This window comes from Equus asinus, chromosome 6 (genome assembly GCF_041296235.1).
Source record: "Equus asinus isolate D_3611 breed Donkey chromosome 6, EquAss-T2T_v2, whole genome shotgun sequence".
NCBI classification, from domain to species: domain Eukaryota; kingdom Metazoa; phylum Chordata; class Mammalia; order Perissodactyla; family Equidae; genus Equus; species Equus asinus.
In genome coordinates this window covers 80,481,541-80,506,075 of record NC_091795.1, presented here as the reverse complement: position 1 = coordinate 80,506,075, position 24,535 = coordinate 80,481,541, and the positions used below count along the sequence as shown (strand labels likewise).

The 24,535-nt window shown below is 50.2% G+C and overlaps 1 protein-coding gene across 2 annotated transcripts in view; it reads left to right on the top strand.

Annotated features, from left to right (window-relative positions):
- Positions 1 to 24,132, top strand: part of DPYSL5 (dihydropyrimidinase like 5) — a 91,588-nt gene extending 67,456 nt beyond the window's left edge. For both annotated transcript variants that reach the window (XM_014850319.3, XM_070512419.1), the window contains 9 exons: positions 806 to 874; positions 2,840 to 2,884; positions 4,690 to 4,765; positions 5,908 to 6,064; positions 10,725 to 10,866; positions 12,069 to 12,211; positions 13,665 to 13,872; positions 18,969 to 19,137; positions 21,096 to 24,132. In XM_014850319.3, coding sequence (XP_014705805.1) covers positions 806 to 874; positions 2,840 to 2,884; positions 4,690 to 4,765; positions 5,908 to 6,064; positions 10,725 to 10,866; positions 12,069 to 12,211; positions 13,665 to 13,872; positions 18,969 to 19,137; positions 21,096 to 21,181 — 1,095 coding nt within the window. In that variant the 3' untranslated portion in view covers positions 21,182 to 24,132. The remainder of the gene's footprint in view (positions 1 to 805; positions 875 to 2,839; positions 2,885 to 4,689; positions 4,766 to 5,907; positions 6,065 to 10,724; positions 10,867 to 12,068; positions 12,212 to 13,664; positions 13,873 to 18,968; positions 19,138 to 21,095) is intronic.
- The last annotated feature ends 403 nt before the right edge of the window (positions 24,133 to 24,535 follow it).

The window sequence follows — 24,535 nt, the reverse complement described above, 5'->3', positions numbered from 1 at the left end:
GGTGGTAGAGAATGTTGGGGGTGGGGGGCCTGGGTGCCAATAGAGATGGTTCCCGGAGAGATTCTTGACCACCCATCACCCATCCCACAAGGTTCAGACAAAACAAGTTGTAAAAGAAAGTATGAGATGTTAACACCTCGGACAACAAATCTTTGTGAGAAAATCCACACTTTTTTACTGTCTGTAGGAAACAAATCTCTCTTTATAGTCCAACAAGTTTTCTAAGTCTTAGATGATGATCTCTTAGTTCTAATGACAAGATATTTAAATTCCATTATAGCAAAAGAATTTGAAGCACCTCTAAGAGATATTTGTAATGAGATCCGACATACAGAATAAATAAGAGGCAGTTTTCCACTTTCCTGTACTTCCCAGAGGAGCTGAGATGTTAGAGATCTACTCACTGGTATATACTTTTAGGTCTTGACTAGGAGACGGGGTCAGGGTTAGCCTAGGTGTGGCTGGAAGCTAGAGATTGGACTAGATTTCCAGTGGGAAAATTCTGACTTTCAGATCAATAAAGAGCTCTTGTCTTTGGTGTCCCAGGCCTGATGGCTAGTTATGGAACTATATTTTTAAGAGGAAAAGATACGTCCAATCGATATGAAGTGAGCCTCAGGAGAGCCTTACTGCGAGGGAGCCCTGTACTTATTCTGCCCTCTTCAGAAGATGAATAGCGCGGAAGTGAGAGAAGTAGCCAGCCTACGGGAGGGGCTGTGTCTAGCATATTTTACTGTTCTTTGGCTTCATTATTTTCTTGTACGTCTATGATTCTCTCAATTTTCTTCCTTTTGCTATTATTCAGGGTGCTAAGGAGGCTCTAGATTTGGGTATCACAGGCCCGGAAGGAATCGAGATCAGCCGTCCAGAGGAGGTGAGGAAGACATCCTGTGTCCTTTGTCAGCTCCTTTCCTGTAGACTCACAGAATCTTTAGGATAGAAAAGATATCAGTAACTATAGGCTGTATATTATCGCTTTCTCCATGGGTGAAATTCCCATCCGGAAGCTTCCCAGGGAACAGCTTCCTCCATGCTGAGGCTGACTTGGCCTTGAGCTTCCTTGAGAAAGACAATTCAGGGGAAACCAAACACACCTCATTTGATTCTGATTTCAAGGATCTGAGGGAGACGATGTGAGCATGCCTGGGGTTGCGTTGCCCAAAACTGAATCAGGAGAAAAAAGACAGACTGAAAGTGCCTTCAGATGTTAGAAGACATTCCAGACTGTAAGCCACCGACTCAGCGTTTTGGGGATATCATCCCTTTGAGCATCTGAGGAAAGCTTTGGACCCTTCCCACCAGAAGCCAGAGGCACATATGTGTCCATACTCCCTCCCCCTTATTACCTATTACTCACTGAGATGGTAATTCAGAGCCTTGCTCTCCTCGTGCCCTCTGGCTTTATCCTTGCACAGTTTCATGGGGCGTCGATACCAATCCCATAATCCCCCTGCTGAAGAATTCTCAGGAGGGACCACATTAGCCAAATGGCGCCTTCTTGCCCTGTGACCCTATTCAGACATCCGTTTGTGAGGAGAAAGCTTTCATTTTTCAGAACCTTAAAGGCAGAGGTGGTTGGATGTCCATGAGTGACGGATGGCGAGGCCTTGAGGGATGAGGAGCCAGAGGGAGACAGGATGTAATGGTACAGCCGTCAGACAGGAACCAAGTCGGCCCTTCGTGGGTCAGCTGAGGTCCCCCCTTATTCCTGCCCCGGGTCATCTCTGTCTGTCAGGGCCCTTGAATATAGCTCCAGTTTGGGCACCTGAGAACTGGTAGAGAAAGATGCACCAGACTCAGCAAAGTAAATGCACTGAGTGAGGCTGTGGGAGCAGGAGTGGGCGGGGAGGGGCACAGGACTGGACTTTGTTAAGTTGCATGAGGGGAAGAGCAAGACTTTGACCACAGAGGGGTAGTAATAGCAAGAATTATCACTGTCATCATCTGCTGGTTAAAGACGAGGGTCCTGGGTCTACGCCAGGGGAGACTTTGCTCCCCAGAGGACATTTGGCAATGTCTGGAGATATATTTGGTCGTCCCCACTGAGGGGATGGTGCTGTTGGCATCTAGTGGGTAGAGGTGAGGGATGCTGTTAAACATCCTACAGTGCCCAGACAGCCCCCACCACAAAGAATTATCCGACCCAGAAGGGCAGTAGGGCTCAGGTTCAGAAACCCTGATCTAGGCTAATTTCCACTATGATAGCAGTTGATATCGCTCCTTTGCTACAGTGCTGAGGTGGCTGTGGAGAGAATACACCAGAAAACAGGGAGAGATGTGATTCCAAGTTTGCCTTTGCTTTTTGTTCCGTTGCCTTTTTTTTTTAAGATTGGCAGCTGAGCTAACATCTGTTGCCAATCTTCATTTTTTTTCTTCTTCTTCTTCTCCTCCCTAAAGCCCCCCAGTACATAGTTGTAGGTGATTCTGGTTCTGCTGTGTGGGACATCACCTCAGCATGGCTTGATGAGTGGTGCCATGTCCACACCCAGGATCCGAACCGGCAAAACCCCAGGCTGCCAAAGTGGAGGGTGCGAATTTAACCACTCAGCCACAGGGCCGGCCCCTGTTTCATTGCCTTTTAATTAAGCCCTGAGTAGCATCCAGCAAGGATATGTCTGGTATACTAAGTCCTAGGATTCTCTCAGTGTGAGCAGAGGTGATTGGAGCTTAGTGCCCCTGCCCAGGGCTTGCCTCCAAGCTGGCCCCCGTAGTTGCAGTTGGCCCCTTCAACCCTGTGTCGGATATTCTAGCACTTTCCACAAGGTGGGCTCTGGGTAGATGTGGACTTGCTTGGGGAGATGGTGAAGCTTGTTTTCTTCCTGTCCTTTCTTTCTACCAGCTGGAGGCCGAAGCCACTCACCGTGTGATCACCATTGCAAACAGAGTAAGTAGACCCTGGCTCGCCCGAAGCCCATTCTCAGCTCTGGATCAGAACCCAGCCTGTCCAGTGGAGTCCCATTCTGCTCTTGGTGCTGGCGGCACGCCTGGCTCACAGGACCCCAAAACTGTGTGCTGAATGAACGTTGTTATTCCCACAGACCTGGCAGGAGTCCTCCTTGCCCTCAGCTCTCCATTCCCCCGCTGAGCTTGCTGAGCCTGCCTTCACTGCTCCAGTGGAAATGGCTCCCAAGGGAGGCAGGACAGGATGGGGGACCGCAGAGCCTCACTGCCCTGGAATCTGTTTCTTGTAGAGGAACAGGCAGACAGTTTACTTGGAGAACCATGATTTAAACCTCTCTTCTGAGCCCTTCATAATTTTTTGTTGGTGTGGTTCAGCATGAAGCCCTCTCAGGGTAAGGGGGCACTGGTGGGAACAAGCAAGAGATGTGGGGCCTTCAACAATTACAAGCTTTCAAGCATATGCAAGTCACTCACCCACTCTGAGATATATGATAATCACTCTCAGGGCGCTTGTGAAGATCAGAGTAGTCATGGGAGGAAAAGCGCTTTATAAACAGGACAGCCCTGTGCCGAGGTGACTTCTCCTTCTAAAGTGGCATTGAAGGGTTCCATTTGCTCAGATAGTCTGAGCTACCTCCTCCAGGACACTGGTCTTCAAAGTGTGGTCCCTGGACCAGCAGCATCAGCATTGCTTGTTAGAAATAGGAACTTTACATGCAAATTCTCGGGCCCCTGCAGACCCACTGAATGAGAAACTGGGGGGTGACGCCCAGCAATCTGTGTTTTAACAAGGCCATCAGTGATTCTAACAGACACTGACTTGAGGACCTCTCCTCTCGAAAGAGTGGGGCTGCCCCGGAGGATGTCAGGCTGAGGGTGTGGTGCTGGGAAAATAGAGAGGTTGAAGGGCCTGCTTGTCTCAGAATTAGTGAACTTGTGCCAGGCGTGTCAAACGTCTGGCCAGCTCCTAAACTCTCTGTCCTCTTAATTTGATAATCAAAGAAGGCATCAGAGGGACATTTGGGAAAACACATTCCCAATTAGCAGTTTATAAGTCTGCAGGCTTGACAAGGACATTGTTTTACTGTCGTAACAATTGTAGTTTTATCACTTACTTCCTGATGGAAACTTCACCCAGAATAAGGAAAGATGGGAAAAACAAATGGGCAGCTCCTCGTTTTTAGCTCCAACACTTGCTCAGGGAAGTTAAGCCGTGGACTATGGCCACGTGGCTCGGTAGAGGAAAAGCTAATCAGTGTTACAATCCAGGTGTCCATTTGCAAGACCGGTCCTGTCCTTCAGAGTCTGGCCTGGACGCTGACGCCTGAACCCCTTGTATTCTGTTTTCTCCAGGGTATATTCTGTCCACTGGTAAAGCAGCCCCCAGATGACAGGCATCATAATTTTAGATATGAAATATGATATATGACTATCTCTAAGTCATCACATTCATGAACAGGAAATTAAAATAGTCCCTTGTTTTAAGTTATAAATAGTCTAGCATCAGCTGGTAGACAATGTGAGGTTCGGCACTCAGCATCCTGGCTTGATGTTCCCACGTTGGGCTCAGGTGCTGGGCACTGCTGGCTTCATGTGGTTCCCCAGCCTGCAGCTTGTGCTCCTGCAGCCAGCCCCGCGTTCCCAGCAGAAGATCACTGTCCCCCTGGGGGCGGGGCTGAGCACTGCAGGGGGAGGTGCTGGGGCCAGGACTGATCTGGCCGGATTATCTTGCTGCTTGTTAAGTTTATGGCTTTGATGCTCTCTCCTTTCCACTGTTTCCATGTTTAGACTCACTGTCCGATCTACCTAGTCAATGTGTCCAGCATCTCGGCTGGTGATGTCATCGCAACTGCTAAGATGCAAGGTGAGTCCTTGGGCTGGGATGGACGGTGCACAGATGTGGTAGAATTGCAGCCTGCTGGGGCCCACCAGCTCCATGCACTCCCTGTCCCCGCTCCCCCACTGCGAGGCCAGGCCCTGAGCCTGCCCTTCCCTTTTCTCTCCTGCTGTCTTCCTCAGAATCACCCTGCACTAACCTGGATTCAGTCCATTAAAAGCAGAGTGTTTTCCTCTGCACATTTGTATGCCTAACAGCTTTACAGAAGTGTCTGTCACCTCTCCCGGGTCTGGTAAAATTTTCCAAGTTTTAAATCAACTCATTAATTGATATCTTTTTGGCCTCTTGGGTTTTTCTAGTGGTTGCCTTGGTAACCAACATGAAATCCTGGACCAGTTCCAATGGCCATTTGAGGGGATTCCTGGGAAGTCCCTGGAGAAATTATAGTATCTGGGTCCAACTTCCTTACAGCCGCTTGGAACCCCGTGTACAAGCCCGAGGGCAGCTGTGTGTCTCCTGTTGCTGAGCACCTGGCAACACCTGGAGGCTTTCTACTTGCTTATAGTCCCAGCTCGGGGTGCTGGTGAGCTCCTGGTAACAGGAGAAACAAAGTCATGGTCACCAACCTGGGGATATAAATCAGGAGCAAGGGCTTCCTGGCTTCCAGATCCTGCCTCCTGCCCCTCCCGTGGTGGAAGCCCCTCAGGTGTGTCACCTGCACTGTTGTCTCCCAAATGGATCCACCTCCATCTCCTGGCCCACCAGCCCCTGCTACAGAGCCCACCCCCAGTGATTCTTGTGAAGGTGCTCACAGCGCCCACCTGCTCCAAAAACTGTGCAGACTGCCCCCCGTGTGGCGCTCGCAGCCCTCCGTGCTCCCGTCAGCACCCTCAGCACCCGTGCTCCAGCCAGGCCGCACTCCTCTAAGCGCCATCAGTGCTGCCCCTCCTCGGCGCCCCTGCCCTTCTGTTCTCCCTGCCTGGGGTCAGCATGGGGATCGGGGGCACTCGGCCTTGAACCCAGCCGTGCTCCTGAACGCCCGAGTGAGCCTGGGCAGGTGCCTTCCTCTCTCTGCCTTCATGTCCTGCAGCTGTCAAATGAGAGGCTCAGAACAATGATCTCTCAGGTTCACTGGCTTCCTAGTTATGCTTTGACCCTTCTTCTTCCAGGGAAGGTCGTGCTGGCCGAGACCACGACTGCGCATGCCACGCTGACAGGCTTGCACTACTACCACCAGGACTGGTCCCATGCAGCCGCCTATGTCACAGTGCCGCCCCTGAGACTGGACACCAACACTTCAACCTACCTCATGAGCCTGCTGGCCAAGTAAGGCATTTCAGCGGGACCGCAGTGGCCCCATAGCACGTCATTAACTCATGATGCGTGCCATTCCAGGGATTTGTAGATCTTTAAGGTGATGTTGTAGAGGCCCCAAATCTGACCTAGGTTTGATTTCATTGTGCCCTTAGGATGATTTTGCTTTTGTTACCTTCTCCAGAGCCCATCAGATAATTGCTATCCCATGGAGTTCCTATGACCGCTGGATTTGCTTCCGAGGTATAAGAGTAAAGAGCGTGTATAAAACTGTGAACAGTGGTTATTCAGAGTTTTAAGACATTGATATCTTATACTAATGCCCACTGGGGAGCTGTAGGATGTGGCCGCTGACTTATCTGACAATATTCGCGGGTCTTTCTCTTTTTTTTCTTTTCCTCTCCCTCTTCTCATTGTTTCACATGTGGTTTTCTCTCCTTATTTGTACCTCTCTCCTTCTGTGTGTTTTTTCTTTCTTTCTTTCCCCTTCTCCTGTTTTCTTCTTCACTTTCTCCCTCTTTCCCTCCATCCTGTCTGTCCAGATCTCCTTTTTCCCCCTCCTTTTTCTAACACTGCTTTTTCCCATTCAATCCAAATCTAAATAAAATGGTGTAATGAACAGTGTGAATTTGGTGGCTCACAAACATAAAAAGATTTTGTTTTGTCCCAATAACAGGTTGCAACTTTTTTCTTCCCTCTAGTGACATTTTGGGTAGAGGCCATTGCTTTCTCTTCCCTTTTGGTTGTTAAAGTCCAGTCCAGTTTAAAGTCAGTCTCACCACCCCTCCGTCCCCAGCGCCCACCCCCAGCTTAGGGATGGGTGGCAGGGAGATTAGGATAAGGGAGTGAGGATTCTTCTCCATACCCCAGCACACATCTGTGCTCTGCTTTAGTTGTTGCCAAAAGACAGGCCTTTGGGGTCCTCCTTGTGCAGGGCATGTGCCCAGGGTGGGCTCTCTCGTGCCACCCCACACAATCCCCCAATACAGGAGACAGATTCCAGGTTGACCTCTTCTACCCACACCTCCCCACCTTCCCAAACTAGCAATGTCCCTGTGAACAAGGACCCTGGCAAGGCAGCTTAAGCCCGGCCACCTTCTGCAGTGTCTGGGGCTCAGAGGACGCTCACACAGCTTCGCTACTCCCTACTGGGGCTCAGAGGCAGCCTCACCGGTCTAGCGCCCAGGCAGGTACCCCCTGCTATCACCTCTGTTCTCCACGGGTGAACTTCTTAAAATGTCCCCTCCTTGACTGTGGGGTAGATGGGTTGGGGAAAGGGCCGGGAAGTGCCACTCAACCCATGAAAAGAGGAAGGAGGGAGAGACTGCTGGGCTCTCCTTTCTGCCAACACCCCGGTCTCCCTCCCTGTCTTCTGCTTTGATAGACGAGGGCGTGGCAGGTGACATGCCTCTTCTAGGGTGACACCGGGCAGAGTTGAGGGAAGTGACCAGCCCAATTGAAGGCGGCTGTCTAGATAATGGGGCACTTATTTTATCTATGTCCTTAGTTTTCGGTCCTGGTTGCCAGCAACTGGAAAATTCCACTCAACATGCTGCTGTGTTAACTACCTAAAGAGCAGCATGCAGGGGGGAGCTTTCCAAATACTAGTGGCAGGCGTGCAGTCACGGGGCCCCGGGGTGAAGGTGGCCCCTTGGGGGGCAGTGTATGTCATGGCACAGTGACAGTAATTACAATCTGTCCCATAGCTTTGCTCTGATACTGACAGCAGCAGCTCTGACAGATTTAAAGAAATCAAGAGACTGAAAGAAGATGAGGGGAGAAATGCTAGCTCAGTCCCTACTTTTAAAAATGCTTTTTGTTGGGAAAAACTAGCCTCTTTCATCACTATCAACACAACAAAAACACACAAGTATCAAGAACCCACTATAATAATGCGGGTTCAGTTCTGGGGTCAAAGACTCTTTTGAAACACCTCTGCTTGCCACAAGCAAATTTACTGAAAGAACACAAAAGGAGTAAATGCCCCAACTCACCCAAATTACAGTGCCCAAACCCACACGAGTTCAAATAGGCAGGGGAGAAAAGTATTATTAATTGAATAATTTAAGTTTTTATATCTCGCCTATTTTGTCAAATTTATTAAAATCATTGAAATAAATTCTATTCATTTAAATAGAATTGTAATTCCTTGTGAACTGTTATGAGAATAGTTTGAATCCCTTTTTTAATTGGTGTGTATTGTAAATATGTACAGTTTTATAGGATTTTGAGCATAGTTTTAACATTTTAGTTATTTTTGTAGAAATTTATGATTACTATAATTTTGCTTTTTAGACAAATTTGTTAGTGATAATTGATGTTATGCAAAATACTTGCTAGAAAACCCAGACACCGATTATCATATTCCTATAAGAAAATATAAACTGCTTCATAATGATCTACTTTAGGATATGATTTCTTAGGATTAGCAGGGTAAAAAGTACAATCTAGGGGCTGGCCCCGTGGCTGAGTGGTTGGGTTCGCGCGCTCCGCTGCAGGCGGCCCAGTGTTTCGTTAGTTCGAATCCTGGGCGCGGACATGGCACTGCTCATCAGACCACGCTGAGGCAGCGTCCCACATGCCACAACTAGAAGAACCCACAACGAAGAATACACAACTATGTACCGGGGGGCTTTGGGGAAAAAATAAAAATCTTTAAAAAAAAAAAAAAGTACAATCTATAGATGTAAGGATTTGTCCTTTATTTAAAATCTGATTTCTTAAAGGGACCAGAATTTTTTTCATTTAAACATGTAAGATTTTAAAGTACTTAACAAAGCCAATCATGTTTTAAACTTTAAAGAGTGTGAGTGGCTGTTTCCTATCTCCTAGATCCAGGACAGCATTTGGAGACCCCAAAAGCCCTTCTGGCATGTAACCACAGTCATTCACACCTGCCCAGGGGCACCTATTTGTGTAGGAGCCTCTTTAGAAAGTTGAGTGTCCAATAGGACTTGTTGGTTAAAGAACGGGAGTTGAGCCAGTTCTTCTGGGGTCCCTGAACCGCAGACCATGACTGGTGGCCCCTCTTCTGATCTGGGCCTGCCACGTGTCTGGAGAACCCCTGAGGAGAAAGTGAAACCCTAAAGATTCTGTTAATCTCTGGTGGGTTCTGCAGGCCCGGGGAGTGTGAGGCACCCTTGGGGAGCCTGGAACGAACCCTCTGCTCTGTGGAGGCGTCACCCTTGCAGTCCCTGAGAGGGCCCAGAGCAGCGTCTTTGGCCCAGGGAGATACCAGCCCATGCCACAGGAAGAGCTAAGTCATCTCGCTGTAGATTTGGTCAAGGATATCATACATTTGGCCAGAGCTGTGGCTAGTGAGCCCTGCCAGGCCCCCAGTGAAACAGCCCTATGTGCAGCCTGACCCGGAATCATCTGAGAGCCTTAAGAGTGTGCATCCTCACCAAGCCCAATAATGCCTTCTGCTCCCAGATTCCCCTTCTAACGTGAGCATCTTAGATGGCCATGTGCGCTTGTGTTGCGTTGCTGCCTCCTACAAATAAAATTAAACTCTCAGGGCGCCCACTGTGTGGTCCCAGCTGTTGTCCCCCTCTGCCACCTGACCCTATGCTCCAGCCAGGCCCCTCCCTGCCCTCCAGGGGTATTCCCCCCCGAGGCCTGAGCAACATGGGCATTCTCTCCCCTCTGCCTCTCACCCCCTCTGAGCCCTCAGCCTACAGACATCTCTGAATATGGGCCAGCTATCTGCCTCCTTCATTAAGCAGAGAGTCTGCCACCATGTGCATTCTGTCACCATCAGAAGCGTCTGCCCTTGCGGAGCCAGCTCTGATGGCCTAGTGGTTAAAGTTCAGCACGCTCCACTCCTGTGGCCCCGGTTTGGTTCCCAGGCACCGAACCACACCACTCGTCTGTCAGTAACCATGCTGTGGTGGCAGCTCGCATAGAAGAACTAGAAGGACTTACAACTAGAATATGCAACTATGTATTGGGGCTTTGGGGAGGAAAAAAAAGAAGTGTCTGTCCTGAGTTCTTAGCCAACCCAGGAACCCTGAAAAGCCCTGCCGTGGCTTAGCCACTCCCACCCTTGCATGGAGGCTGGTGCCAACAACCGTCAGAGAATGATGGTCATGGACGGGAGTGGTGATGAACCAGGTGACTTGCATACCATTGCTGATTTATTAAGGCGGACTTCTCTTCTGTCCTGTCTCTCCTTTCCCCTTCTGGGCCCTTAGAACCCCCACATCCAAGGAAGGCAATGGCTTCAAGTTATTTAGCAAAGCTTAACATCAAGCTTGTGAGTGTTTTACCAAGCACGTGCTTGTTGCCAGCAAGGACTGGGGGCGCTGAGGGAAGAGAAGCAGTTTGCATATAGTTCCTCGGAAGTAGAACCACTGCCACCCTCTCACTTTAGCTAAACTCTTAAGTTTAATTTTTCTTCTCCCACTATCTTAACTCTTAAAAGTTGACATCCCAGACTCCTGTGACACCGGCAGTCTGTACCACGCTCGCTCATATTCCCATTCTGCAGATGAGTAAACTGAGGTTTGCACAGATTGAGTGAATTGTTAGAGGTCATACAGCTACTGTGTGGCAGAGCTGAGATTGGGATCAGCTTTACCAGTTCCCCAGCAAAGGCTTTTTCTCTATACCTGTCCCCAGCCTCTGGGACCCTGTTCCTCCCCTTACTGGTCACGTCCTTCCCTCTACACAGTGATACACTGAATATTGTGGCATCAGATCACCGGCCTTTCACCACGAAGCAGAAAGCTATGGGCAAGGAGGACTTCACCAAGATCCCGCACGGAGTGAGCGGCGTGCAGGACCGCATGAGCGTCATCTGGGAGAGAGGAGTGGTATGTTCTCAGGAGCCCCTGCCCGCTCTCGTCCTAGCAAGAGTTGTCACCCTTAGGAGGGCCGCATCAACCGCAGCTCCTTGGTTCACTCAAAAACAAAACCACAAAAAGGTCTTCATTTTTTTTCCTGATCAGAAAGGTAATAAGGCCTTGTATAGAAATTTGGAAAATACAGAAAAGTATTAGGAAAAAAATCCTGGTAATTCCATACCGAGAAATCAAACTATTAATATTTTGATATATTTCTTTCTAGTTCTATGCATGTACTATACATTATTTTAATAACAAGGTTCATGCTATTTTTTCATATAACAGTATATCTTGAGTGTCATACCTATATCAGTAAAAATTCTTTAAAAACATCTTTGTTAAGGGCTAAATAACATTTCCTCCAATGGAGGTCCCCAACTTCAGTTAATCCTTCCCTGATGTTTGGACGTTTCAGCTGTTTCAAATTTCTGCACTAGATATAACGCTGCAGAGGGCCTCTTTACCCATGAGTATGTCAGCATTTCTGATTATTTCCTGAGGACGGATTCCTAGAAGGGGATTTCTGGGCCAAGGGATATGAACATTTTTAAGGTTCTTGATACACTTTGTCCAATTGCTTTTCAATAAGATAGAGCTGGGACTTCATTTGAATAGCACCTGTTCTGCCCATGAGGAATAGGGTTTTTTGGTCTTGACCTATCATGGATTAGATGCAGCATAGAGTATGGGCCCGAGGACATCTGACATTCTCAAGACTCAGCCACCAGAGCAGGGAAGGCCAAAGAGGTGGCTCAGGAGTCTCCTTTGAAGAGAGTCCACAGTGCTCTCATGAGTGGGTGGGTGGGTAGGGCAAAAGATATTTTCCAGAGCACAGAATTTATGTCCCTTTGTGGATGAAGGAAAGCTCCTGACTCAGCCACAGTGGGCACATGGGTTGAGCTGGTTTTACAAACAGGAGATAGATTTGCACCAAGTAGGCAGACTTTTGGAACAAGGGCCCACCCACCATTGCTGCTGGATGAAGGAGAAAGGAGCAAGTGAGTGCAGGGAAACAAGCCAAGGAGGTCGGCTCATCTGATCTGGTGCCCAAGACATTGTCCTCAGCACCATTGTTCTGACCAATTGAAATGCCACAGGCCAGGGTCAAGGGTGACTGGGAGTTTGAGTCACATGCTGGGCCTGGTTGACTTGATACTTGTGCCATGTTTCAGGTCGGAGGAAAGATGGATGAGAACCGTTTTGTGGCCGTTACCAGTTCCAACGCAGCGAAGATTCTCAACCTGTATCCCCGCAAGGGCCGCATCATCCCCGGAGCTGATGCTGACGTGGTGGTGTGGGACCCAGAAGCCACCAAGTAAGGCCCCTCCTGGTGCATGGGGCTAAAGGGACTTGGGATTTAAGGAACTTGTATTACAGAGCTCCAAACGCATATCATCTTTGCACCACTTCCAGCTTAGAGAACCCAGAGGTGTGTTCAATTCAACCAATATTTGAGGGCCAGCCATTGTCCAAGCGCTAGAAACGTACCAGCGAACAAAACAGTCTTGAGAACTGCTGCAGTGCAGCTCCATCTGCACAGCACTTTACAGTGTTTCAAAGCCGCTTCACATCAATTATCACATTCGATTTTCACACAGCCCCAAGAAGCACTCAAGCCTGGAGTCCTTATTGCCATTTTACTATGGAAGAAACCAAGACAAGAGAGTAGAGGGTCTCCCCACGTCACATGGCTAATTAAGTGGCTGAACCAGACAGATATCCCGACCCTCACTTCCGGGCTCTTCCACCAACCCTCTGCTTCTCTCATTGCGGGCGAGTACACGGCGCTCGACACCCACAGCATTAGTGAGCACAAGCTGAGTGAATAAATGAGGTGTGTCAGGAGTTATCACGCCACAGGATGCAGAGCACCGTTTTTACTCAGAGATTTGGACAGGGGAAATGGGAATCGTTTTTTAACATTAAATTTCATTCAATCACTTAACAAATATTTGTTAAGTGCTACCATTTGCCAGGGACTTTTCTAGGTGCACAAGCTAGCAGTAAGCAAGATAGACAAAAATGTGCTGGAATTTTGAAGATGAATAGTTGAAAGGCAAAGAAGTTCAGGTGTGCTCACCACCCACCCCCATGCCGGGATACCCACACTGTCTTCTCCATTAGTGCCTTGAGAAGCGACGTTCGGCATCCTGATGCCTGGGGCTGGTCCCTATTGCTGTAGCAGTGTGGCTGTTACTGATTGCTCTTGGTAGAAAGGCCCCTAGAGTTTAGCCCAATGCATTAGTCCGTTAGGGCCTCCATAACAAAATGCCACAGACTGGGGGGCTTAAACAGAAATTTACCTTCTCATGGTTCTGGAGGCTAGAAGTCAAAGACCAAGGTGTCAGCATGTCAGCAGAGTTGATTTCACTCTGACGCCTCTCTCCTTGGCTTACGGATGGCCATCTTCTCCCTCTGTCTTCACGTGGTTTTCCTGTGTGTGTACATGTCTGGAGTCTCAATTTCCTCTTCCTATAAGGACACGGGTCAGATTGGATTAGCGCCCACCCATGTGACCTCATTTTCCTTTCATTACCTCTGTAAAGGCCCTATCTCCAACTAAAGTCACATTCTGAGATATTAGGGGTTGGGACTTCAACATATAAATCGGGGAGGGCACACAATTCAGCCCACAACAAGCAGCCTTTGGGGATCATTTCTTCCCATTGAGTGTCATCCGTTCCCACTGAGCATCTTCCCTCCCCATTGCTCTGTGACATCTTCAGCTCTTCTCAGAGCTTTCTCTCCTGCCGCTGCCTCCCCACCAGGACCATCTCAGCCAGCACCCAGGTTCAGGGAGGAGACTTCAACCTGTACGAGAACATGCGCTGCCATGGCGTGCCGCTGGTCACCATCAGCCGGGGGCGAGTCGTGTACGAGAATGGTGTCTTCATGTGTGCAGAGGGCACCGGCAAGTTCTGTCCCCTGAGGTCCTTCCCAGACACCGTCTACAAGAAGCTGGTTCAGAGAGAAAAGGTAAGGTGAGGGCAGGGAAGAAGATGTGTGGGAGGAGGTTGAACCCCCCTATTGGAGACATCTGCTATGACTTTTACTTCTCAAAGATGTTCTCACTCTATTTTCTCACTAAATCCTATTGCCTGGAATGGTCACTTTGGGAATAATCCAAATGGTAGGAAAGAAGCGCCGATAACAAGGTAAAATTTATTGAGAAGCATCCCCAGTTCCCCTGGAGCTGGGATAATACTATGAGATGCTCACAGCTGTCCCGACATCTGGTCTCTAGGAGGCTTCCTGCTGAACCTCAGGGCAGGGGTCCCTGCCTCGGCCTGGGTTACCATACCCGCCCTGGAGTTGCTCTTTCCCTGAACACCACCCCCCACCATGACTCTAATAGGCTGGGTGGGCTTTGCTGAGTGTGGGCCCCCCAACACTGAAGTGGTCAGGCCAGAGCAGATCTCAAGGGCCCCACCCAGTCCTCAGATCTCAGATCCCAAAAGCACCCTGGGTGTTTGGTCACTAAAGCTTCTGGCTCCACCTCCTCCCCAGGGGCTCCCGTCCTCTGGGTAGACACATTCACCCAAAAGAAGGCTGGCTATTTCCTCCTCACTTGGGGACTGATTGTCCAGCCTTATCTTTGAGAGTTGCCTTGGAGAATCTGGCCTGAATCCTCACTGACAACCCAGGTGTTGGCAACTGTGGCCCTGGGCTTTGAGTGGAGATCCCAAATCATGAGAAAAGAGCAAAAGTGACAACCGAGCCTCATGCTGTTTCCCCGCCCCTTCCTCTGGTGTAAAACAATACTGTGGCTTTAAAATGCTCCTGCCTGGCTGTTTCCAGATGCTGTCTAAAAAGGATGGGTGTTCTTAGATACGTCATGGCCCAGGGCCTGGGAGTCCTGGCCTTGCTGGGCCTAACAGCTCTCTCCTGCCCAGGCTCTGGGAGGCCACTGCTGTAATCATGGCACACACAACACATGTCGATCTTTTTTTTTCTTTCCAATTTCCTCCCCCAGCTTCACATGTGTCCTGTTCTTTTGCTCCTTTGCCCAATACATCCCACTCCTCTGTACACAGCAGGTGCTTAATCTGTGTTCTAGAGGTAGTAACAGTGAAGGTTTCTGGGTGAGTCGGGAAAACTGCCCAGTCTAGCCCTGTCAGTCAGCTGCTTCTCTGTTCCAGTGGGGAGACCCAGCAAAATGGCCTGTGTGTTTTAGGTGAGGCCCTAAGTGCCAGCGGGGGGTGGGAGGAGGGGGAGCCCTTTTATGGGCCCTTTCCAGGTGACCTCTCCACCCCCACCCCACCCTGTATTGTGATCGCTGTCCCAGATCAACATCAGCTTCCCATTTCCAGGTCCCATTCTCTCCAGTCATGATTGGCTGCGGCTTCCAGCAGGAGACTGGAGATTTAAAGGACCTTGACTGAAAATGGACTCAGCTGCCACATTACAGAGCTCTAGAAATCTGCTTCAGAATATCTCAGGAGTAGGTCTTTTAAGAACTGTCTCTGGCTTGGCACACTTGCCATCAAATGGTTACACGACCTCTCCCCTTCAGCCAAACTTCCTTATTATCTTAGATCTCTAATCCTTTATGCAAAAATCAAGCTTCTTTACTCAGTTCCTTGGGCCTCCCTCCTTGCTCCCTCCTTGAACCACCTAAAGGCTTTCAGAAGTAGCTGCTTCAGCCTTTGCCCTCCCTGCTGTTCTCTGAACACCCTGCACTCCTGCTGGCCTGTGAGGCTCCAGTCCTGGGATGACCCAAGGACCAGAAGGAAGCAGGGTTCCATCAGCTGGGGCAGTGGGCAGGCCCCTGAGTCTGGTCCTCAGTGGAGCCCCTTGATCATAAGTTCATTCACAAAAACCACACCTTTCTTTCTCAAACTGTGGCCCAGCTCTGCTGTGCTGAGAGGGGAGTATGTGATGGGACAAGGAATGCCAGAGTTGGAAAAGTCTGGTTTCCACTCCTTTGATGACCAGATAGAATTTTAAGTGATCAGGCAAACGGGGAGTCCTGAGTCCCCTAAGGCACAAGGAGGAAACGTGAGTGTGTCTGTGACTGAGTTTCTCTTGATTCCAGGCTCGGGGCCCTTGAGCTACTGCCATTGCTTGGTTCCTCCCCCTCTTGAAGATGTGAGGGCTAGTAAAACTATTTGAGAAGCCATCCTCTAAAGCCTAGGAGTCCATGGGACATATTAGCACCAGAAGATCGACTCTGTGGGCAAGCTCTCCGAATAACTAAAGACCCTTCTCTCCCAGAGGCCAACGAACAAAAAAAACCCAAAACCAGGTCTGCTGTGGGGGAGCAGACTTGGATTCCCTGAAGAAAACATGACTTTAGTTATCATAGTGTTCAATCCAAAAGCAAACCCAGGGCCTCTCAAGTAGGCAAGTGGTCCTGTCTCCAATATACTTCCCAGATGTAGATAGTGGCAGGATGCCTCAGCCCCACCTCTGAAGGATGTGCCAGGAAGAGCTGTAAGAGCAATGCACTCACACAAGAATATCTGAGAAAGGGTGGATCTAATTGAAAAAAAGAAAACAGAAAATAGCAAATGTTGGTGAAGATGTGGAGAAATTGGAACCTTCATTCATTGTTGTAAGGAATGTAAAACGGTGGAGCCACCTTGGAAAACAGTTGGGTGATTCATCAAAGAGTTAGATATGGAGTTAATAAATGACCTAGCAGTTCCACTCTTGGGTATTTACTCAAGAGAAATGAAAATAGATGTCTACACAAAAGCCGGTACAGTCATGTGCTGCATAATGATGTTTTGGTCAATGACAGACTGTATATACCACAGTGGTCCCATGAGATTAGTGCCGGATAGCCTAAGTGTGTAGTAGGCTATACCATCCAGGTGTGTAAGTGCACTCTATGACGTTCGCACAATGACAAATTTGCCTAACGACGCATTTCTCAGAACTTATCCCCATCGTTAAGCGATGCCTGACTGTGCATGAATCTCTGTAGCAGCATTGTTCATAAAGGCCAAAAGGTGGGATCAACCCAAATGTGCATCAACTGTTGAATGGATACACACAATGTCATTTATCCATACAATGGAACATTATTCAGTCATAAAAGGGAATGGAGTACTGATATATGCTACATACAACATACGTGAACCTTAAAAACATTTAGTAAGTGAAAGAATCCAGTCACAAAAGACCACAGATTATATGATTCCATTTATATGAAATGTCCGGAGGAAGCAAATACGAAGACAGAAAATAGTTTAAGGTTTCAGCGGGGAGGGGAGAGTGGAGTGACTGCTAATGGGTATGGGGTTTCTTTGTGGGGGTGATGAAAATGTTTTGGAATTAGATAGTGGCAATGGTGGGACAACATTGTGAATATACTGAACACCACTGAGTTGTATGTTTTAAAATGCTGAATTTTATGGTATGTGAATTATATCTCAATTTGAAAAAAAAGAATATCTGACAACAGTTCTGTGGTCTTCCCAAAAAAAGATATTTTAGTCAAGAAATAAGGTCAAAAGAGGGCAGAGAAAGTGTTTTAAGCCCTTTTGAAAGCCATATTCACAAAAACATAAGATAAATACCAATTCATGGCCGACTGCTCCTCGGGCGAGCCACCGTATGGGAGCACCAGCCTCCGGGATCGATAGAAACTCAACCCAGAGTCGCCGTATCGAAAGCACTTATCACAATGACAGTCTAAGTTCCTCAAGAAAAAGGAACTTGTTCTGCTATAGCCCTTCTGTAACAGAATGCAGGTATGTGGAAGAAACTGTCAGAAAACCTCATTTTCTGAAAATTATAAATGAGCAGTTCCTAAAGAGCACAGGCCCTGGCAAGAGGGCAGCTCTGACCTCAGGTGCCATGTGTAAAGCCAGGACTCCCCCGGGGTCTGCTCCTGCCCTTCACCGCCGGGACCCCGGCCTCCGAAGCCAGACGCCAAAGTGTAGCCTGGGAAAAGCCAAAACAGTGTAGTCCAGGTCTGACATCCTGAGGGCCGAGCTAAACTACAGATCTGTTGTCGGAGAATACAGAGGAGTATATAGACTGAAGAGCCTTCAAGAAATCACCTCTATCTGTTGTTTCTCTCAACAAGATTTTCAACAAGCATCAAGCAGCAAGGAGATTGAGGTTTTGTCCCTGCCTGGGGTGTAGATCACCTACGCTGCTCCTTCGGACCTTATGCACACACTCCAGCACGCTTCTTCCTCCTTGCAATAGCACTTCCTAATATGATTAAGCACCCGTAAATGACCCCTGCACTAATACTTATATGTTCTTGCCATGTGCCAGAGCAGTTCTAAGAGCTTTATGTATATTATTTCATTTGATCTCATAACAGTTCTATATATAGTACTAATAGGTACCTTTATTATCCTAATTTTATGAATAAGGAAACAGGCACAGAGAGGTTAGATAACTTGCACAAGGTCACACAGCTTATAAGTAACAGAGCTGGGATTGGAATCTAGGCAGTGTGGTTGCAGAATATAGGCTCGTGACTCTCCTTCTTTTCTGAGTACAAGGTTAACTAGTATTGCTACTGGGGGACTCTCATGTCTAAATCGGCCTGTTAAGCCTCTATCCCCACAAAGTTGGCAGATCACAGTAACAGGCATGGCCTCTTGGGAGCCTGGCGAGTGAGGGGTGCTCGCTAAGGCTGAATACCTCAGAAGTCTACCTGCTACCTCGGAAAGGATTCCACCGATGTTGGGAGAGAGCCAGTGGGTATCTCCTCTACACACACACACATGCATGCACACACACACACATGCACGCACACACACATGCACTATTTAAGAGGTGCAAGAAGAGAATTCTTCCCCTCCTGGGCTCAAGTGTAGGAAGGCTTTGTCACATGCACTAATTTGGGGCCCAAGCAGAGTGGCAGCAGCTGCAGTCCTCTCAGCCAGCAAGGAGGCTCTGGTGGTGCTGGTGTCTGGGCTCTGGTGGTGCCGGTGTCTGGGCTCTGGTGGTGCCGGTGTCTGGGCTCTGGTGGTGCCGGTGTCTGGGCTCTGGTGGTGCCGGTGTCTGGGCTCTGGTGGTGCCGGTGTCTGGGCTCTGGTGGTGCTGGTGTCTGGGCTCTGATGGTGTTGTCTTCTCCCTTTTTCTCCTTCTCCATCCTTCACTAGATCTTAAAGGTGAGGGGAGTGGACCGTACTCCCTACCTGGGGGACGTAGCTGTCGTTGTGCATCCTGGGAAAAAAGAGATGGGAACGCCACTGGCAGACACTCCTACCCGGCCCGTTACCCGACACGGGGGCATGAGGGACCTTCATGAATCCAGCTTCAGCCTCTCTGGTACGAGCAAGGGCCACTTGGACTGGACGCTGGTCTCCACCACAGTGGGGTGGCAGGAGGAGGGCCGAGGCGCCAGGAGGCCCCCTCAGGCAGTGGACCTTATGCTGCTTTTCCTCTCCATCTTCTCCCTCCTTGCCCATCCCATGTCCAGTGCTGATTGCTGGGTCCAGTATTAGAGACACACAAATATTGGGGGGGGGTCTCTTGGTCCCTGGGCACCAGCCGCGCTAACAGGCCATGGCCCTCCAGGGGCTCTCCTCATGGTTTCTGAGTTCAGATATTTTCATCCCTTGAAACATCCTGAGGGCCCTGCACATAGGGCGTGCCCCAGAGATGATCTAAGCTGGGAAGGGTTAATCCTTTCTGAGCTACATGGCACTGCACCCCCATTACCCTCCCCCCCGGCCATCCCCGTTCCTCGGGAGCCTCTCAGAAAGACCTGCTATTTCCCTGTTCTCTTCCCTCCCTCACCTTGTCCCCACGTTTGCCCTTCTGTCACCTTCTTGTTTGCCGGGAATTGTATTATACATAATTCACATAGACACACAATATGGGGTGTGTCTGTGCTCAGGACTTTATTGTCAACAACGTGTTTCCCAGGATGCAGTAGTTAACAGTGGGGGGTCATTGACGCATAAACAACCGCCCTCAGTGAACAAGCAGAGGCTGTAAGATGCCCTGGTCCTGCAGGCAGCTTTGATGGAAACTGTGACAGCCACTTGAAAGGGGCAGGGAGCCTTTTGGACTAGCCCAGGTGCAGACCTAGCATCCACCCTTCAAGGGCTGTGCTGGGGCCAGAACAGCAGAGGAGCAAGATCCAGATCCTTCTGCACAGAGCGTGGTGTTTACCCATACAGTAAACCATCCCTGTTTACCGGAGATGAGGCCCATACACAAGCTGTCCTAATATAAGAGGCAGAGGGCTAAACCAGCAAGATGCCAAGGGAGTGGGGCTGTCTGCCCAGCTTCCTCTGTGCCCAACTGCACGCTGGGAGCAGCTCTGGGTAGAAGACGTGCTTCCTAATGAGGAGCTGATAGCCTGTGGGGAGGGGTCCTCTCCACCACTCTCCTCATTCAAAGCCTATCTCGTTACTGAGAAACTGCTCCGCCACCCTGACGGCCACCACCACTCACACCAGTGACAGGACATGAGTTCAGGGAGTCAGAAAGGGCTCCATGGTGTGGAGGGGCCATGGGCACTCTGGCCTTGCCAGTCCAGGAGGTGTGGATTCCCACGGCTGCTGGGCATGGCCCTTCCTGCAGCCGTCAGCCCCACAGGAAGCAGTAAAGCCCCTAGGGCCGTGGGCCCCCACTGACCAGTGGCTTCTGCTCCCACTCAGGTCGCCAGGCAAAGCCAAGACTGGGCAGAAGTCCTCAGATTTAGCAAACATCGGGCATCCTCTCACCTTCGCTCTGCCCCAGACTTTGTCTGTTCTAAATGGGACAGGCTGAAGAATGTCGCCCTACACTCCCTGGGGCACCAGGCCTCCTTTTCTGAGTCTCGAGATTTCAAGATGTGGGGGTCTTTGGGGTGTGGTTCTTTGATTTTCCAAAACAAGGGAGCACCCCCCCCCCTTCTCCCTTTGTTCCTCACTGAAGCAGATACACAGGGGCCCACTTGCTAACAGTCTGATCCATGGTCTGTGGCATGACGAGAGAGCTCCCAGTCTTGGGAGCAGGGAAGGTGGCCAGTAGGGCAGCTAATCTTGGAGGCTCTGAATCAGGAAGACCTGGGTTCAAATCCAGGCTCTACCCATTATACACCGTGTAACAGTGGGCAAGTTATTAACTTCCCTGAGCCTCAGTTTCCTCATCTGTAAAACAAGATGGAGTTGTTGTGAGGAGCAAATTAGATAACACGTGTGGAGGGCCTAACAGCCTCCACCGGTAGATGGTGGCCGTGGTCTCATCAGCCAGGCAAGAGCAGCTGAGCTCACCCTCTGCTTCCTTCCCCGCAGGTTCTCAGATCGATGACCACGTTCCAAAGCGAGCTTCGGCTCGGATCCTCGCTCCCCCCGGAGGCAGGTCAAGCGGCATTTGGTAAAGGCACTGACCAGCCCCCCCAAGTGAGGATGCACCACTGCCACCAGCCCGCACACCCTCCGGCCGCAGCTGCAGGGGCAGGAGAGGCTGGGCTGGGCAGCACACCACCTGAGGGGGCCAGGGGACCCGGGGAGCCCTCCCCATGTCTGACACATGATTCACTGTGCTTCGAGCCAACCCTAACAGGCACTTTGAGATGTGTTCCTCCTGCTGCAGTCCTTTCCTGCCTTGGCCCCGGCAGGCTTTTCTGGGGCCCAGGAAGCCCACACTATGCACAGACCCCAATGCATAGAGCCCGGCCCAGCCCCTCCTCTCACACCTGCCTCCATGAGCTGGCTTGGGGAAAGCCCAGACTTTAGTGCCCTGCCCCTGGCTGACCCGCCAGTTGTCCAGAGCACTTTAGCAGATGTGTTTTAAAAGAAAAGGACTCCCTCCCCTATCCCCATAGGCCCCCGTGGTCACTTTTCCCAAGTCAGACAAGTGTTAGCTTCCCAGCCATGCCCAAGATGTCCCATTTGTCCTGACTCGCCTCTGGCCCCTGTGTGGGTGTGGCTGGGACACCCTGGGTGTGGCTGTGGTTGGGACACTCCGTGCCCTTTGCCGGCTTCTTCCTTTCCCCATCCTGCCCTCTAGAGTCACGGGCCCAGAAGGGCGAGCCGGGCGGGCGTGAGGCTGGCACCAGGCGCGTGTACATGATTTCGTTTTGCACGTTTGGTTTGCGCAGTGGTTTGGTTTGACTTGTTTGTGCATCCTGTGAAAAATAACGGTGCTTCGTGTCACTAGCATAGCATAGAAACAGGAATAGATGTGGACCTTAGGAGATGCTGCACTTGACACCAACCAGACAGCCTAGGGCCCAGCAGGGGTGGGGGTGCTGGATTCACAGGCCCTTCTCCCCACCTGGAGTCTTCCAGGCTGCCAGAGGCCCTGTCTCAGGCCCTCTTCCCATTCCCTCCCCTCCTGGTCTAGTTTCCTACATTTGGAGAGGGTGCCTGGGATGCTGGCCCTAGAGACCATCTCTGGCCCTGGTTACTCCCAGCACTGACACCCCCTGCACCCAGCTTCCTGTAAATTCCCCCTGCTGGACCGAGGCCCAGCCGCTCCTCCTGTGTGATTGGCGAGAGACCTCATGCCTGCTGTGAGAGGGGGAGCATGCCTAGGGGGAGTGAGCTAGCCAGATGCCAGGGAAGGAGGCCAGGCCAGCAGGACCCGGTTGTAGAACTGCATTGCTACAAAGGTGCCGTGGTCTTCTGGGGTCAGCACCTTGTCCTCACCTGCTTGTGGCCTCCACCTCCTCCCACATCCAGTTGGGCCATTCCAGCCTCTGAAGCTTCAAGAGGTTTCCATGGAAACACTAGAGGTTGGGTGATCTCCATGCACCCGGAGTGAGCTGGGAAGTGACCCAGCCCCTGCCCTTATTAAGCCTTGTCCTCCCTTGGGGAAGTGATTTCATGTTGCACGTTTGGTTTGAGCATCCCAGGTTTGCACGTGGCTCCTGGACTCTTGGGCTGGTGGTCATACCCTGCATATTTCTATAGTGCTTTTCATGTTTTCAAAGCACTTCCACATACAAGCTCTCAATTGCTCCTCACAACAACAGAGCAGGTATTATTCTCCTCGTTTCACAGATGAGGCCCAGAAAGATGAGGCCTCCTGACCCCAGAAGCATCCATGGCTACCCTTGGAGCTTGGCTGTCTACCCAAACTGTGGAGGTGAGGAGTAGGGTGACGTCTCTTGTAGATCCCACCCAAGAGTTTAACCAGCTAGAACGCTCACTCCCCTGGTAGGCATTCTGCTTTGTTTTGCACAGGTAGATAGATTTTTTCTTGTAAACAAACTAATGCATAGTCACTGTTTGAGCCAGAACTAGTTAAATGTTGAGGGCTTGCCATGTGGTTTGAGCTGCCTCCACATCCTCACTTCTTCTCTTCATGCTCATCTTCCTCACCTAGGGGCTGAGAGGACAGAGACGGTAACCCAGGGAGCAGAGGCAGCAAAGGCACTCATGGAAGGTGGCAGCCCTGGGGACAGTAGGTAGAGATCTGGGCCTGGGAAAGCATGACACTGACCCCTTGGTACAATGCACATCATCTTTATCCCTTTCAGCCCTTGCTGAGTCATGGGCCTTGGGCAGATGCCAAAGAGCCGAGTGGTGGTGGTGGCCAGCGGGCAGACTATCCCTGCTTGGGCTAGGAAAGCTTTACCTTCTCTGAGTGCCTCCGCCCGAGAGATGCATGGTCCGTGGCTGTGGGAGACCACATCCTGGAGTGGTCCACTGTACGCCTTCCACTTCATCCACCCCCGATCCTTACATAGACCCCACCCTTGCCCAGGAGCTTCTAGATGAAAATCAGGAGGTTCAAGGAACCAAATGAATGGCCAGCCCCCACTGCCTACTCCTTGCCCCTGTGCAGAACTCCAGCCAGCTCCATCACCAGCCCCACTGGCTCCTGGTTGGAATGAAAATGGTCTCTGGTTGCACTGAATGCAGCTCTCAAATCGGTCTTGTACTTGCTGAATAAATACTGTTGTTCTTGCCTTAGCTGCTCTCTAGGTTTGTGGGGTTAAGTTACCAGAAAATTGTGCTACTGTGTTTGCGTGTGTGTGTGCGTGTGTGTGTAGTGCTAGGAGTCCACAGTAGGTCTCTGTTGAGCCAATGCCATGATGAGGGCTTTTCCAATACTGATCCAGAAACCACAGAACCACACGGAAACCCACACCCCCTTCAGCTGCTCAGGCAGCAGGCACAGCCTGGGGTCGGGATGGAGCCTCCAGCACCCCAGCACCCAAGTGACTTCCTCACTCCTCTGTAAATGTCTTGGTGCTAAGATCGTGTCAACCCCAAGATGACACATGGTCCTGTGCTTTGGCCACCCATTTGAGGCAAAAACAAAACAGCCCGACACATTGTGTTCTGGTGCAGGTTTGTATTAAACTGTAGCTACTTCTCACTCGGTCTCAGTTGTGTTTCTTCAAAGAAGAGGGAGTTTGACAGGGGACCTCTTCTGCAGTGGCTGGGGTGAGGCTTCAGTTGCTAAGAAAACTCAGCTTTCATTCTTCACTCATTACGTAACAGGTTGGAGCTCACTGTGAGGCCTGAGCAGAGTCGATGAAAAAAAGTTGAAAGACGGGAGCCTCAGTGGCCCAACAGCTCACAGTCAGTCCTCTTCTGGTGGGAACAAAACCAAGGTTTTTGGTGCCAGATGTCCCGGGACAAGATTGCTGAGTTATCTGAAACAGGTATAATTAAGAGGAAATATTAGATACAAAAGGGGAGAAATCTAGGTTTTCCCCACCAACCCTTTGGCGCCTGTTCTCTTGGCTACCATTTTGGAAACCCATAGCCCCTCTTCA